At 50.0% G+C, this 16,613-nt stretch overlaps 2 protein-coding genes across 4 annotated transcripts in view; one reads left to right on the top strand and one right to left on the bottom strand.

Moving 5' to 3' along the window:
* SNX33 (sorting nexin 33) overlaps positions 1-9,433 on the bottom strand; it is a 92,541-nt gene extending 83,108 nt beyond the window's left edge. Inside the window, exon 1 of one of the 2 annotated variants that reach the window (XM_033167722.1) lies at positions 7,199-9,433. In XM_033167722.1, coding sequence (XP_033023613.1) covers positions 7,199-8,621 — 1,423 coding nt within the window. In that variant the 5' untranslated portion in view covers positions 8,622-9,433. The remainder of the gene's footprint in view (positions 1-7,198) is intronic. The other variant, XM_033167721.1, reaches the window with a different exon arrangement.
* Positions 9,434-13,536: 4,103 nt separating this feature from the next.
* The window catches only part of SNUPN (snurportin 1), a 50,514-nt gene continuing 47,437 nt past the window's right edge, over positions 13,537-16,613 (top strand). The window contains exons 1-2 of one of the 2 annotated variants that reach the window (XM_033167069.1): positions 13,537-13,637; positions 15,372-15,534. In XM_033167069.1, the coding sequence (XP_033022960.1) occupies positions 15,377-15,534 (158 nt within the window). In that variant the 5' untranslated portion in view covers positions 13,537-13,637; positions 15,372-15,376. The remainder of the gene's footprint in view (positions 13,638-15,371; positions 15,535-16,613) is intronic. The other variant, XM_033167068.1, reaches the window with a different exon arrangement.

Raw genomic sequence — 16,613 nt, forward strand, 5'->3', positions numbered from 1 at the left:
GGAGAGAAACGGACTTCCTCTTTTTAAGTCTCTCTCAGTAAGCCAATTAGTCCAATTTAGATTCAAATTACAGTCTTTACTTACAGATTCTTCTTTTTTCAGCCGAATTTCAGAAGAACGAAGCGCTCACCGCAGGCGGCCGGCTGCCGCTTGGTTCCCCCGGTTGGGGATAGTTTCCTCAGCCCCGCGCCGGAGCCCATTCACTCGAGCCTCCCTTTTACAAGGGAAGCTTGAGAACAGGACGGCGCAAAGGGGCCCGCAGGAAAGCCCCAACCATGGGACGCCCCCCGTGGGTTACCAGAGCCCTCAGCGCGGTTGCGGCGCTCCAACCCCCGGGGGAACCGGAGCAGTCTCGGAGCCGAGACGGCTCCCAACCACCCGCAATGGCGCTCGCGCCGGAAGTCAAAATATAGTGACATTTTGATTAAAATCATATGAGCAATTGAAAGGAAATGTAACGGATTGGTTACAATATTATCAGATTAATGAATTATTTAAGTTAGATAGAAAAATTGGTTTTCAGTTAGAAAAATCTAAGTTGGAGACAGAATTATTGGAGCCAAGATCAAAAGATTTATCCAGAATGTATAATTTATTGCTTGAGTGGCATACAAAAGATGAAATGGTAAAATCAACAATGATAGATTGGGCTAAGGATGTGGGGCACAATATTATGTTGGAAGATTGGGAAAGATTGTGGAAAACTGGTATAAAATTTTCAGCGTGTAATATACTTAGAGAGAATATCATGAAGATGATGTACAGGTGGTATTTGACACTGGTTAAATTGGCAAAAATATATCATGGACAAAGTAACAAATGCTGGAAATGTAAACAGGTAGAAGGAACTTTTTTCCATATGTGGTGGACGTGCCCAAAGGTAAAGGACTTATGGGAAAAGATTTATAATGAAATGAAAAAGGCGTTGAAAAACACATTTAAAAAGAAACCAGAAGCCTTTTTACTGGGTATCCTAGGCCAGGAAATCCCAAAATGTGATAGAACTGTGTTTATGTATGCCACAACAGCAGCTAGAATTTTGATAGCTAAAAACTGGAAGACTGAGGAGTTACCAACGATGAAAATGATGGACTATATGGAACTTGCTGAGATGACTGGGAAGCTCCATGACCAGAGGGACGACGCGGTGGGAGAAGAATGGAAGAAATTTAAATTGTATTAAAAAAATTATAGTAAGACTGAAATGTAGATGTAACTTAGAAGTTAAGTTAGACTGCAGATTTAGAATTATGTTAATTGTTAAGGAATTTGGAGATAATGAATTAAGATAATAGTTAAAAAAATGGATAGGATTTTTTATAAAATAAGGTTTATACAATGTAAAGAAATTACTAAAGATGTGAGACAATGAACGCAGGAAGGGCAGACGTGAGGAAGTCAATCCATAATGTTAAGAAAAGCAGCAGTTTAAATGAATAATTTTCTGTTTTTTATTGTAGTTTGTTTGTAATAGTTTTATGTAGTATATTTGTTTGTTGTTTGTATTTTGCTGATGTTTTGAAAAAGTTAATAAATATATATATATTAAAAAGGAAATACTAACTCCACATGCTCTAACAGCTCCTGTTTATCCAGAACTTCCTGTTTGCTGATCCCTCCACCTGAAAAGTGCCTGTCTCCATCTTATTCCTCATTTGAAGATGCCTTGTTTACATTATCATTCTGGTCAATGCCTAGGCTTGCTGCTCTTTCCATTTCACAGCCCTGTCCCAGACCCACCAGAAGTTAAGGTCACAATCCTGCATGTTGTGAACCACCCTGAGATCTGTGGATGGAGGGCAGTATACAAATTTAATAAACAAGAATACATAATAAACAAGAAGCCAGTCCCTGGGGTGCCATGTGTTTTACCTCTGAGTAGGCATGCACTGCAAAACTCTGCGTAAGATCTTGGGGATGGATGCATTTTGTCTCTAAATGGTCATGTTAAGTCCACCACCTGCCACTTCCAATACTGGCCAGGCACAGCAGCCCATAGCAGAGGACAGTTGTATTTCTCCAGCACACAGAGGGCCAACGTGGTACGCTCCAGAAGCTGTGAGACTCCAACTCCCATCAGCCCCAGCCAGCATGGCTGAGGGTCAGGGATCATGGGAGTTGCAGTCTGGCCTCATCTGCAAGTGCCACCTTAGCTCCCTTGCTCTGGCCTCTCTCCAAGGAAAAAACAAAGCCCCTTCCTGGGTCTTTTTAACAACCACCAACTTGACACAAACATCTTCATTCCAACGGTGCCATTGGATGCATCCTCCCAGATATTTAAAAGCCTGTCAGCTAGAAAAAGGAGGGTTGCTCAAGCCAGCATCCTGTGCTTCAGCACAGCCTCCATCCACTCAGCATCCTCCAGGCCTCCAGGACCACAATTCCCATCAACCTTGACCCCTGGGCTATGTTGGGAGGGCTTCTGGGAATCCAACAACATCTGGAGGGCACCAGGTTGGGAAAGGCTGCTCAGAGTTATCAGTACCTTGTTCTGTGCACTGCTATTGCTGCTGCCGCAGAGGCAACTAATGCTGGCTAACTCGTCTCCTGCCTGTCCTGACAGCCTGTAGGTTTTGTCATCAGCCATTTCATGCACTGTTTATTTTGATTTATTTTTTGCATTTCTTTTATGGCCTGCAGGGAACAGGGAAATAAAGCAGGGCTGACTTTTCAAACCATGCAGGGCAGGCACAGCAAATGTAGACAACAGGCACAGCTGAGCCTCCGGGAGAGCATTATTGGGGCAGGGAACAGGGAGGCTCCCTATCTATCAGATACACACATGTCCCAGTTTTCATCCATGTGATCTTCTTTTACTGCACTTCAGCCCATGCCACGCGTTTTTTGAATGAGAGGGCAATTAGGGCATGTGACTAGAGAAAGAGCCTGCACTGGAGTCCTTGAGCGTAAAATCACAGGGTGGCAGTTGTATAACATGGGAACAGCATCACTGCCTTCTATTTCCAAAGCTCAGGCTGTGAGTGACATTCCTTGTGTAGCCCAAAGGGCCCATGAAACACCAGAGTGGCACTGGCAGGCTTGCAGGACCCACTTGTTTCAGATTATTCACCATCATATACACATGCAGTGCAATGCTATGCAATATGACTCTGGAGCAGGACGGGGGCAAATGCAGCCCTCCAGGCGTTGCTGGACTACAACTCCCATCATCCCTGACCACTGGGCATGCTGGCTGGGGCTGAGAGGAGCTGGGAGTCCCAGAACAGATGGGCCACCCTCCCTCTGGAGCAAGGCCTGCTGAGAGTATGCCTAGGAGTGCTGCCACAGAAAACTAGCAGATCAAGACAAAGGCTGGACTGCATCCCTTCTCCCTGACAGACTCTTTTTCTGTATGGAAGGGATTTGGGGCAGGGAAAGGGCCCCGAGAGAAGCACTCCATCCTGCGCCAGTCCTGAAATGGTACATTCCACCTAGAGATTTAGAGATCTCGGACACAATCTGCACGGCATAGGAAAAGAAACTCCAGGTGTGAAAATTCTCCCCGAATCACACAACCACCATCTCAATACAGCCACTCCATAGGCCTGATCCTGCAGCTTTTAGCTATGTCTAATATCCCCATCCTTTCTAGCTTCTGCCTCAAAAAGGGAGACACGGCAGGGCTGGTATGCTACTTGCCGCCATCACCACAGAGGCCCCCCAGGTCACCTCATGAGCTCACCAAGAAAAGTACACAGCAGTCAGATGGCCAGGCCCTTTCCCCAGAAATGCTCTCCCCCAGCAACACACTCCGTTCCTGGCCTTGTTATGCTCAGTGTTCTCCCAGGGAATTTCCTGGCCCCAAGTGAGGCTCTGTCCCCAGCCGACCCCCAGCTCTCTGCCTTCTGACTTGCATCTGGTCTGAGGGATGGCCCTGCCTGCCCCCTTCCTCCTCTTTGGTCTCAGGGCCAACTTTGTGGAAACGCAACAGACGATGGAGACAAAATTAGGATGGGGAGGCTCCACTCCGCCTGCCATTGGCTCTGGTGCCACCTGCTGCTGGGCTCCCTGCCTTCCCCAATGGACCCCAGGCACCAGGGGCTACACTTGATCTTAGCCAAAAGGCCGAGAAGGCACCACCGCTCAGACCAGGCCAGGTACTTGTTAGTATTGTCTACTCTGACTGGCAACAGCTGGGGCACCACATCCCATTTTGCCGCTTGAGGCTCCTGCGACCACCTGCTCTGCCACCACCATGTGCCTTGCCCCCTCCGCCGCTGGTGCAGAAGCAACATCGCCACCTCTGCCCATTTTGCACAAGATTGCTCCAATTTTAGGTGAGATCTTGCCCAACATGGCTGTGATCTTATCAAAAATCAGTGCTGATGGTGGAGGTGCTTCTCCACCAATGGAGGAGAAGGCAGGGCAGATGGGGCACCCACAGGAATGTCACCTAGAGGGCTTCTAAAGCCTCGCCGGCCTCATGTCTGGGCCAACTCTGGCAGCAGCTCTTCAGGGACTCCAGGAGCAGCCCTTCCTCCCACCTGCAAGTCAAATCTTTAAACTGGACATTCCAGGGATGGAACCTGAAACCTTCTGCATGCCAAGCAGGTGTCCTAGCTTCTAGTGTTGGGCTAGGGTCCCTTCCCAATTCTCTAGCAAGCATGCAAATGTGTTTTTTTTTGAGGTCTCAAAACTCACTGCATGCAGTTCAAAAAAATCAGCATTCAGGAATTGGGTGGAGAACAGTTCAGACCCTCCAGATGCTCAGCTGCTGACAGGAAGGTCAATGAAAGACCTTCCAAGGAATATTCCCAGCAAGAAATAGAAACCCAGTTGGTTTCTATTTGCTTCAGCCTCAGTCTGAGTTAAGCTGGTCTCTCCCACTTACAGGCGTGAAATTGCCAAAATGCCAAAGCAAGGAAGATGGTGTCGTTGTCAGTGATGGCTGCAGTGAAGGTCAGGGTGCTTATCTTGCAGCTGAACTTTGTACTGAAACATCACAGACAGTACTTTCTGAGTTTCATCACCTTTCAGCGCTGCTTCAGCGACTGGAAATCTGTGACCCTTCAGGTGCTGCTGGATGTCAACCCCCAAAAGCCCCAGAGGCCAGATGGCGAGTGGTCATGCAAGCTGGGAGTTGTAGTCCAGAAATACCTGGAGGACCAAAGTTTCCCGCTCCCTGACTTAACCATTTACCGTTATTTCCCCTCTTCCTGTGTGTATTGAAGACAATGATTCCTGTGTCGAATGGAGGGTGCTCTAATCCTTGAAAGCCTTTGCCAAGAATAATTCTAAGGGCTGAAGGATGCCTCCTTCAGCAACTCCTGCAACGAAGATGGTGCCCAATGTCTTGCTCTGCTTTCCTTTGGACCACATCAGTGAGACTGGGGCGGGGGGGTCTTGTTGTTTGTGCGGCCCAGGACCTCCAGGCACACTGCCCAGACTTGTGACTGGGGAGGTCACTTTGACGCTGCTAAAACAGTGATTTAACTTCACCCCAAGAGGTACACTCCATTGTCAATGTAGTCAACTACATTGAGTCAGCTTTACTCAGAGCTTACCCACTGAAGTAGTGAGCTGGTGGTGGTGTAGTGGTCAGAGTGTCTGACGAGTGTCATCAGCCCAATGCATCCTCTGCACCCTTCCTTCCACTTCCTTGTCACAGGGTTTCTTCCCACTTAGCCTCCCAGTCCTGCTCTGTAAAGCAGCCCTGTCTTTTGAGACTGCATGAGGGTGTTAATCCCAGCCAAGCTAGCAATGTCCCTTTCCTGCACAGAAACCAGACTGCAGCATGAGCAGCTGCAAGGCTTGCAACCATGGCATGCTGTCAAACCAACTTAGGCAATCAGCTGCAGAGGCTCCACCACAACAAACCTAACACAGAGCAGATTTACCAAGGCAGGTGGTGCAAAAAAAAAAAAGACTTAAGGCTACCTACACATGAGAAAGAGCTTGTGAGAAAAAACCACTGGATTCATATGGACTTGCTTCCAAGCAGACATGCCTAGTGTAAGTGTGATAAAAGGAAGTGTCCCTTGTTCCCCTTCCTCAAGGGAATAATTCCAAAAAAATACCCACAATGCTTTGCTTATGCCTCCTGGGATTCTCAGCCTCTCACTTATTGTCTGGCCTTGGGGAAGCAATAAATGCCATGGCACTGTAACTCCCAAATGGCTTATACACTTAGAAGTGGGCTCTGTTCCAACAGTTAAATCCCAAAGGAGCCACGGCCCATTTCCTATGGAAAGGATTCTATTTTTTTTCAGGCAGAAATAATTCTTTTTTAAAAAGAAAGAAAGAAGAAGTCTGGTTGTGAAATACTTACTGATGGGTTCAGGAAATTGTCTCCGGGAGAAACTAGCAAGTTGCTGCCACCCCCCTCCAGCTGCCACCCCCCTCCAGCTGGCTGATGCTGAGTGGAGTTGTGAGACCCGCAATGTCTGGGAGGCCACAGGAAGCCCAGCCTGGTGCAGAGTTATTAAGTGGAATAAATATGTCACCCTTTTATTGGACCAACAACCTGAGACTCCGTGCTTACTCCAAGGGATGCAGAGGATGCTGAACTCTAACTCACATCAGGCCCAGTCAACATGGCCAGTGGTCAAGGGAGGGCAGCTGGAGCCCAGCATCATTTGGAGATGTCCATGTTCCTCCCTGTCTCTGGTCTGCCATCGATATGGATTGGTACACCTGCTTGCTCACTACAGAGAGTAGATTGTATGGTTGTGTTTTGCTTTTTGAGGGTTTTTTCATTGTTTCTATCATCTATTGGATGTTGCACACCATTTTCAAGGAATCAGCAACAGGCATTTGAAAATAAAATAACAATAATAAGTGAAAGAATTACATGTTCCTTCCTCATTGGGTTCCGATTCTTTCTTAAGAACAAACTTCTCCAACCTGGTGCCCTCCCAGATGTTTATGCTTATAGTTCCCATCAGCCCAACTGAAAGGAACTGTAGTCCCAAGCATCTGGAGAGAGGGCCAGGTTGTTCTAGATCGTAAGCCCCTCAGGACCTCACTTCCTCCACTCTCCAAAGCATCATGTGAGCCAATGGTACTATAGCAGCAACACACAATAACGTTTCACACGCTCTGTGATGCTACAAGGAGGCACTACTATGGACGGCCTCTGACTCGGATGTTGCTAAGCAACACCCAAGCCACACCGGTTGCCTCCTCCTCCCCAGCAGCGTTTTGCCCCTAAGGTACACTTGGCAGCACCCTCCTGGACAGCTGCACACTCTGCACTTACCTTTCTGAAGATGGATGATGTCTGGGAAGTTGGAGAGGAGCCCCTGGTACAAGGAAAGCGTGTCCAGCATGAGGAACAGGTCGTTCTTGGGCTGCTCGGCAAACATCTCCCCCACGGCCTCGTAGGTCTTGCCCGTGTGCGAGAGGGCACCGTTGAGCGCACTGAAGCTGTAGGGAGGGTCCATCTGGAAGGACTGGCTCACAGCCTGAAAAGCGTTGCCCAGCTTCTGGAACTCTTTGCGGAAGCCGCCCAGGTGCTTCCGAACCAGCTCGGAAGCCACGTTGGTCAGCTGCAGCACGCTGTCATCCATCTTCTTGCTGAAGGCCTTGAACGTGTCCACTCTGTCCTCCACGTCCTGCAAATCCTGGTGCTCCGTTGGGATCTGGAGGGTCAGCAGGAAGCTGGCGCCCACCATCTCGTCCTTCTCTGCCCGGCGCTTCCCCAGCTTCCACTGCTTGTCATCGCCACAGGTGAGGAAGTGCTGGAAGCCCTCATACTGCGACAGCATCGGGTGGCTGGTCATGTGGTCCATCCACAAGATCAGCCGCCGCTTGCGCTTCTCAATGAAGTCCTCCTCAAAGCGCCCCGTAGCCTGCTTCTCAGGAAGGTGGGGCACAGAGACAACGGTGAACTTGTGCAGCAGCCGGTTGTACAGCCAGTCAAAGTGTTTGTACCGCCGGTAGACGGGCGAGTTGGTGCTGCTGGGCGTCAGCCGGTAGGAGATGTAGCTCTTGATGCCTTTGAACTTGGTCTGTTTGGTGGGATCCTCCACGGAGCAGATCAGAGGGTGAGGACTGGGCCTCCACTGGGGCCCACTGGGGCCCATGTCAATGTAGTAGGCCTCCGAGATCTTAGACATCATGGGGACGTCGCCCAAGATGAAGGCCTCCACCCCAGACCGGACAAAGCAAGAGAAGCGGTTGAGGTTCCTCCCCACCACGCTGCCCCTCTTGGAAGACCCAATGCTGTCCTGCCTCTCCAAGGAAGGCTTGGGCCGGTAGCCCATATTGTATGGCCCAGGGTAAGATGGGGACGGGTGCCCGTTGGTGCCAGGCCTGCTCCTGGGCTCCTCCACCACAGTGCTGCCATCATCCCACTCATCCCAGTCATCATCGTCGTCATCTTCAAAGCTGCCCTGGTGGGAGACACTGGTGTTGGACGGGGTACCATAGCAGGAGGAGCCATTCCCAGGGGACCTGGCTGGGCTGCTGGAATAGTCTGAGTAAGTCGAGGCTGTCCTGGAGCGAAGGATCTCCACGTAGGACGCAGGAAAGAGGCCTGTCTCGCCACGGCTATTGGTCCCCTGCAGCCACCCGTCCAACGAGTTCTCGCTGAAGATGACCAGCTCTTCGTTCTCCTCGATGCTGATCTCCTCCTTGTTTTCGCTGCGGAAGCTGTAGAGAGCCCTGGCTTTCATTGCCATGGCTACTCACTATGGTACAATCCGCTGCTGACACGAAAAGGTCTCCCCACCACAAGCACTGCCGTGGTTCCTTGAATACTTAAGTCCCTACTTAAGCACAGCACTTGCCATGTGCCTTGAAATCTTAAACACTTTTGTGAAATCAAAGGAGTTTCATAGACTTTCCAGGAAAGGACCAAAACAATTCGTCTCTTTCTTCAGAATCAGTCCTGAGGTTTATCAGGTCCAACAAATTTCCCAGTCGGCAGGCCCTGGTCAAGGGTTACCCACTCAGGGTAAAGGAAACAGCATTGTCAACCCCTGCCCCCCTTTCAGGTTATACAGGATTTGGTCAGATCCATGGATAACTTAGAAAACTGTCAGTCCTGGGTCGATTTTATCTTGCAAACAAGTTATTCCTGAACCAACCCTGAAGTATACATAAAAGTTAGCAGTCTCCCATCAGGTGAGTGAAATCCCAGATAGGGCTTTTGTAAGGAAAGTTTATCTTTCAAAATGTATGTATATTTTAAAAATTAAATAATTTTGCTCAATTTCATCGGAAAGTAAATCCAGCGTACTACATGATCATGGTGGTGGAAAAAAAAACACCTTTAAAAAGAACAACTGAAAAAACCCTACTGTTGTTATTACAGATCGAAAATGTTTTGCAAGCCTTTGCAAGCCTTTTGGATCTGATTCGAAATCCACAACCCTCCAGAGGGGTGGGGAGAAAATAAAAAAGCCGCAAGTCAATTCAAAACTGAATGGGTCACGCCTTTAGTCCTCAGAATAACACAAACATGCACAGCCCCTCCTATTTCAACAGAGTTCAAGAGGACTTGTTGATGTCTTTTGCCAGGAGGGAAGAAAATGAAATAGAAGCCTGAAGTAGTTTGCTTCTTTGCAGGCCCGGGGAGGGCGAAAAGGCAGAAGGATTCCACGCAGCAACGTGACTTTCTTGCCCCCCCCCCCGCTCTCCAAATAGATCTCGTCGCTTCCAGGGATTCCGCTCCACCAGCTGAGCCTTAAATCCCTTCAAGGCCGCAGGTGCCTTTTGCTATGGACACTTTCCTCGGAAAAAGCGGATCCCACCAGCCTCGTCCGAGGGGGTCTCCTTTTTCTTGCGGGGAGAGATGCGCTGAGGAAAAGCGGGGCAGGAAAGTCCTTCGCGCGAAGCGGTCGCCGCTTCCCGGCGCCTCGGAACTCTTGCGCCTGCAGAGTCGAAATGTAAAGGGCAGCCTCCGGGCGGGCGGGCGGGCGGGCGGGCGGGCGAGCGAGCGCGGGTTCCGTGCCACCGGACAAGGGGAGGCCGAGTGCCGAAAGTTTCCGCGTAGTTGCTGCCACGGAGCCCGGTGGCTTGCGCGGAGAGCAGGATCCGGGCCAACGGGAGCCACTTCCGCCGGGACGCCGGCGACGCCGCCGGGGGGGGGCACCGACGCTTCGGCTCCGGCCGGGCTGCGGGGAGGCGGAGCGGGGCACCCGGAGGAGCCCCCGTAGCAGGCGGAGCAGCCCTCACCCGGCGGCCCTCGTCCGCGACCTGGCCGCCGGCGCGAGGCTGCCTCAAGCCCCGGCGGCTCTCTCCGACGTCGCCCCGAAGTTCCCCTCGGGGGCTGCGGCCTCCGCCCTCTCTTCGTAGGCGCAGCGGTGCTCTCGCTCTCGGCGCCCTTCTCCGCCGCGCTGCTCTCCAGGGGCGTCCCGGGCGATCCGCACGGCTCTTCCCGGCGGCCCAGGTCGCGCTCCCGTCCTGCTCGCTCCGTGACGCGCGCGAGGAGCACGGCAGCCTCGGAAGTTTGGGGCGGCCGCTGGCCGCGAACACGCGCACACGCTCCCGCCCAGCCGCCGACCCAGAGCCGCCCCGGGCAGGCAGCGAGGACCGCGGCTGCCCTCTGCAGACCGCTGCCGGAGCCGCGCCGGCTCTCCCGGGGGAAGCACGAAGAAGAGCAGTTCTGCAGGGTCTTTCAAGTCGGGCGGGGGGGTCATGTCAATCGGACTTAACGGGGGGGGGGAACACGCTTCTTTTTATTCTGATACTACAACTCCCATCATCCGCAGCCAGCTGAGAGCTGGGAGTTGTATTTCGCAAGCTGTGGTCTACAGACCACCGGGGGGCCTGTCAGCTTTGTTCAGGTGACCCACAGCTATCTTTCATAGAATCATAGAGTTGGAAGAGACCCCAAGGGCCATCCAGTCCAACCCCCTGCCAAGCAGGAAACACCATCAAAGCATTCCTGACAGATGGCTGTCAAGCCTCCGCTTAAAGACCTCCAAAGAAGGTTGCCCTCCTCTGGACACACTCCAGCTTGTCAGTATCCTTCTTGAACTGGGGTGCCCAGAACTGGACACAGTATTCCAGGTGAGGTCTGACCAGAGCAGAATATAGTGGTACTATTACTTCCCTTGATCTAGACGCTATACTCCTATTGATGCAGCCCAGAATTGCATTGGCTTTTTTAGCTGCTGCATCACACTGTTGACTCATGTCAAGTTTGTGGTCTACCAAGACTCCTAGATCCTTTTCACATGTACTGCTCTCAAGCCAGGTGTCTTTAAGAATACATTTAAATACTTCCCTGTACAGGACAGCAGGCAGAAAAAGTGGTCCTCCATCACCCTCACTGACCACTGACTTAGGTGGTATGAGACTCCAGTTTTAAATAAACAGCTTTTCTGTTTTGTTTTTAAGTTATTCCAGCCAATTAACACACTTTGCTTAGGAATTACATGGGATGGGAACATTTAATTGAAAGCAGTCATTGAAATTAGGCTCCCTGTGGTTTTCTATGCACAGGGAATGGGTGAAATACGGAGGGGCAAGCATGTCTTTCATTTGCTTTTACACCTGCAGTCCAAACACTGAAAAATTGCATTAGTGAAAGGCAGACCCCTGGAGTGAACTTTGCACCCCAGTTCTCAAAGCATACCAGAAAATCCTGCACTTATTTTGAAGTTCCACTGAATACTGTGCTAAGATTGTAGCTGTAAAGCCTGATCCTGTTTGTTAGTGGTACTCACTGCTCTGTTGTGCTTACATCTAGGTAACCATGTATAGGATTTCAGGCTCACTTGGATAGAAGTAATATTTATTTAAGTGGAACTTGCTTCCAAGGAAATGCATTTTAGGGATTCAGGTCAGACTGGCTTGGTGCATGCTAATCATATATGCAAAGAAAGAACTGATGCACCAAGGGTGGGTCCTTGTGTAGACAAAATGACCCCCCTCCCACATAAGAAGGAAGCATCAGCAAGCTGGGGGGGGGGCAGACTCCAAGGTCTGCAAAATACAAAAAAAACCCTACCAGAGTAATCCAATGTACATCTCATAAGTCCTACTGTGTTCAATGTGGCGTGCTCCCAAATAAGTGTGCAGGTCAGAGAACGGGTTGCAGTCTAAGGAAAGGGCATGAGTGGATTAAAAAAAAAACAGCCCCATGAGGATTGAGCATGTTCAGTGGGCGTGGACTGCTGACTGATGGGAGGGCCCCAAAGAAGACTGGTGGGGTGGAATGGAGTACCCTGGAAAGGGGCATAGCTGGCACTCTGAGCAAGAGCACTCTGCGCTGCAACATTATGCTGCAGGTTTTATCCCACCCTTCCTGTAATGCTGAAGGTGGTTCTCTTCCTGCTGCCCTTTTTCTCCTTATAGCAATTGTGGGTATCCGAAGAAGTGTGCATGCATACGGGTATGCTCATACCCATAACAATCTTGGTTGGTCTCTAAGGTGCTACTGGAAGGAATTTTTTTATTTTGTTTCGACTATGGCAGACCAACATGGCTACCTACCTGTAACAAGGCTATGAGAGAGAGAATGACTGGCCCAGGCAAGCTCTCTTGACAGAATGGGGATTTAAACCCAAACCTCCCAGGTGAGGGGGTTGAATCCAAAGAGAGTCCTACTCAGAGTAGACCCAAATAAATTAATGGGTGTAAATAAATAAATTAATTTATTTATTTAAAAATCAGACCCAAATAAATTAATGGGTGTAAAATAAATAAATTAATTTCAATGAGTCTGCTCTGGGAATAAATTGATACTCACCTCCATCCATTGCAATCTGTTGCAGTAATTATGATTATCGGAATTGATTTGCAGCTGTTTGTTTCAACTCTCATATATATCCACACATAGCTATTTTATATTGCAATCCCATCAGGAAAGGCTCCTGCCCCCAGGGACTTTATCAAGGGCAATGTGTATGGATAGTGCAGTATAAATGATGCAATAAAAATAATAAGGTCCACAATGCCAGTCAGGAAGGTCACATGTAGATGCCCACAAAAGCACATTTCATATTAGCTCTGCTTCTGGGGGAGCAACCGCCAGGCAGGGCCATCCTATACATTTTCAACCAGAAGTCCGTCTGTGCCGCATGGGGCTAATTCCCAAATGAATGGTGCATGGCCTTGCAGCCAGGATACCATTGCGCTCCAAACATTATGCCACTGCCACACATCTAGTAGCCGCTGATAGCCTTATGCTCCATGAATTAGTCTATGAAAGCCATCCAAGTTGGTGGCAACTGCTGCCTCTTGTGGAAGGGTGTTCCACAGTTTAACTATGTGCGTTGTGAAGGACTTCCATTTATCCGTCCTGAATCTTCCCCCATTCTGCCTCAATGGATGTCCACAGGTTCTAGAGAGGGGGGAATCTTTTCTTTATCCACTTTCTCCATGTCGTACACCATTTTATAAGCTCGATGTCTCCTTGGGGCAGGCGGTCTCTTCATTTCCCCCTTTACCAAAGCGCTTTTGGAAATACGACCTTAAGCAAGCGGCCGAGGGGCGGGTCAGAGAATGCGCATGCGTCCCCGCGAGGCGCGCCCGGCTGGGTGCGTGCAAGGGAGGCGGTGAGAGGCGGGCCGGGGGAGGGTCTTTTTCTGGCCCCGCCCTTCCGCCTCGCCGACCAGCGAACTCCGGGGAAGAAGCCGGTTGGCCGAGACGAGACGGAGGCCGCGGGCGCGTGAGGGTCGGCCCCTTGCTCCGCTCCCTGAAACCTGCCGGATCGAGTCCCGCCGGGAGGCAGCGGGGCGCGCCTGGTAAGGGAGACCTGGGACTGGAGACCCTTCCTCCAGCCTTTGATGGTCGCCATCGGGGCGAATGGCTGTTAATGTTCTAGCTTGGAATATGAGCTCCGGCGGGTGACTGGGCGGAGGAGAGGCGGAGGCGCAGCCTGGCTTTCGGGGGGGGGGCGGATATCGGGCGGCAGAGAAGCATCAGCGCCGCCCCCGGCACAGCCTCTGAGTCCCTCTGCGTGTGTGCGAAGCTGCGCGACAGGGAAGCTCAACAGGGCGGAAGCTTCTCTCTCTGGGTCTGCGCGTGTCATCACAGTCGGAAGGGGTTAACTTCGGGTCTGGGGGCTCATTTCATAGAGAGAAGAAAGATGGTGATGCAGCGCCGGGCGCTCCCTACCTACATGTAGGTCTACCCGCGCACCTCGCTGGACAGGAAACTCCAGGAGCCCCAAATGAGGCCGGTGTTTCAGTGGGTAGCGTAATTCCTGAGTTTGCCATCACACCCAACATCGTGTGAAGCCAAAGTCACGCTTTGGTCCTTCCTTTATTCAGTTTGGGGCCCAAATGTGGACAAGGCCCCGTTTCCTGTCTTAGGAGCCCTCGCCAAATGTTACCTTGAGAGGTGGCCAAAAAACCAGGCAAAGTTTCAGCTGCTGTCTGGATTCCATATGGCGCCTCGCGTCCAAATGTCAATAGAGACCACTAAGTTGCATGCAAGTTTGGCAGCAGTATCTCGAGAGGCGGATGAACCTATGCCAAAAAAAGGGACAAAGTCACACCAAGGCCACGTTTTGGTCTCCCATCTTGATTCAAAATGGCACCTGGCATCCAAATGTTGGTGAAGAGGCTGCCCCACCTTGGGAATCCTCATGCTGAGTTTGGTGATGACGAGGTGTCCAGACACAGAGACAAGCTGGATAACAGATTTCAGTCAGTTAAAGACAAGACTTTCTGCACCTGATGAAGCGAACAGATTCATCGCCGTATAAACGTTTATGAACTAAAAGGCCGTTGGAGCAATGAGAGTGAGTCTAATTTTAGGCCAATAGGCTGCTTTCTTCACACACACCTTTGACCTCCATCCAGAGAAACAAGTGGCATCATCAGAGTTCAAGGCATCATCAGAGTTTCAGCCAGGCAAAAACTCTGGGGCCAGTGAGGGGCATGGCCTGGAGACAGTGACAAGGGCCAGACAGAGTTCTGAAGGGCCACGTTGGCCCCTAGGTATGAGACATTCCTGGCTCAGAGCAGTCTTCCTCTCAATTTAAGAGCTGTGAGCTTCATCTTTGGCCTTTGGGCTTCCTGGAGTTATCCTGGGTAGCCACTGTAGGAATTGTAGAATCGTATACAGTGGTACCTCGGGTTACAAACACCTTGGGTTACAAACACTTTGGGTTACAGACTCTGCTAACCCGGAAGTAGTACCTCTGGTTAAGAACTTTATCTCAGGATGAGAACAGAAATCGTGTGGCGGCTGCGCTGCAGCAGCGGGAGTCCCCATTAGCTAAAGTGGTACCTCAGGTTAAGAACAGTTTCAGGTTAAGAACAGACCTCCGGAACGAATTAAGTTCTTAACCAGAGGTACCACTGTAGTTGAAAGGGACCCCAAGGATCATCTAGTCCACTCCCACAGGATGCAGGACTACATGGGCCTTTGGTTGTGTTTGCATTGGCCTGACCTACTCTGAGCTGAACCAAATTAATTCTGCTGTACCTAAATGTCTTGGTCTGGTTTTCTTTCCGCTCTCTCGCCTACAGAAACAATGGAGGAGCTGAGCCAAGCGCTCGCTTTCAGCTTTGCTGTCTCCCAGGACCTCAACAGCACAGCAGCACCACACCCCCGGCTGGCACAGTACAAATCCAAGTACAGCTCCTTGGAGCAGGCAGAGAGGCGACGGCAGCTCCTTGCATTTCAGAAAACGTAAGGGGCTCCTCTGAATGGCTGTATTTCCATGTTGTTGGTATTATTTATTTATTAAATTTCTACCCCACCTTTCACCAAAGGAGCCCACTGTGGCATACATGGTGATTCTTCTTTCCATTTTATTCTCACAACAACCCCGGCAGGTAGGCAAGGCTGAGAGACAGAGACTGGTGAGCTTCATGAATCCTGGGCTCTCAGGTCCAACACTAACCAAGCAATGTAAACCAAATCATCAATATAACAAGGCAATGCAAATTCCACGTTCAAAACAAAAGAATGCTAATCACAGTCATTCCACATAATTAGGCAACTATAAATCTCCCAAAGCAGCATAAAAAGGAGCCATGGAAGCAAATTATATATGAAACATTGGATTGTATACAACTAAGTCCTCCTTGGAGTAGACCCATTGAAATTAATGGACCTAAATGAATAATGTTCATTCATTTCAATGGATCAGCTCTGAGCTATCACTGACTACAGCTTATTGTCTTATCGGTAATCCATACCACAACCTTTAAAAGCAGGCAAGTATTGTACTGTTACTGCCATATTGAAGACGGGTAGTGGGGAACTTAAGAGGCAGACACATTTGCCACTCAGTTACCTGCCACACTCACCTGTCTCTCAGGAAAGATAATATTTAATATAGTTTATTAATATATACAATTGTCTACAGGCAACATGCCAACTGCTCTCTCTTAAATTCTTAATGGCTTATCATTTCTGGCCTTTAGCTGTTGTATCTGAAATGGACTGTACCTGTAAGATGATGTACCATATTTTTCGCTCCATAAGATGCACTTTTTTCCTCCTAAAAAGTAAGTGGAAATATATGTGCGTCTTATGGAGTGAATGGTGGTCCCTGGAGCTGAATTGCCCAGGGGCCAAAAGCAGATTGTGCTTTTTTTTTTTTTACAAAGAGAAAAGGGGGTGTTGAAAGGACCCCACTCAGCAGCTGATCAGCAAGAGATCGGGAGAGAGATAAGAGTCCCGGCTCCCTTGCCCAGGCCTCCATTGTTGAATGTGCTGCAGAGGGATGTTGTTTGTTTCCCCAGCGACATGTGACTGGCTGA

This window comes from Lacerta agilis, chromosome 13 (assembly GCF_009819535.1).
Source record: "Lacerta agilis isolate rLacAgi1 chromosome 13, rLacAgi1.pri, whole genome shotgun sequence".
Classification (NCBI taxonomy): domain Eukaryota; kingdom Metazoa; phylum Chordata; class Lepidosauria; order Squamata; family Lacertidae; genus Lacerta; species Lacerta agilis.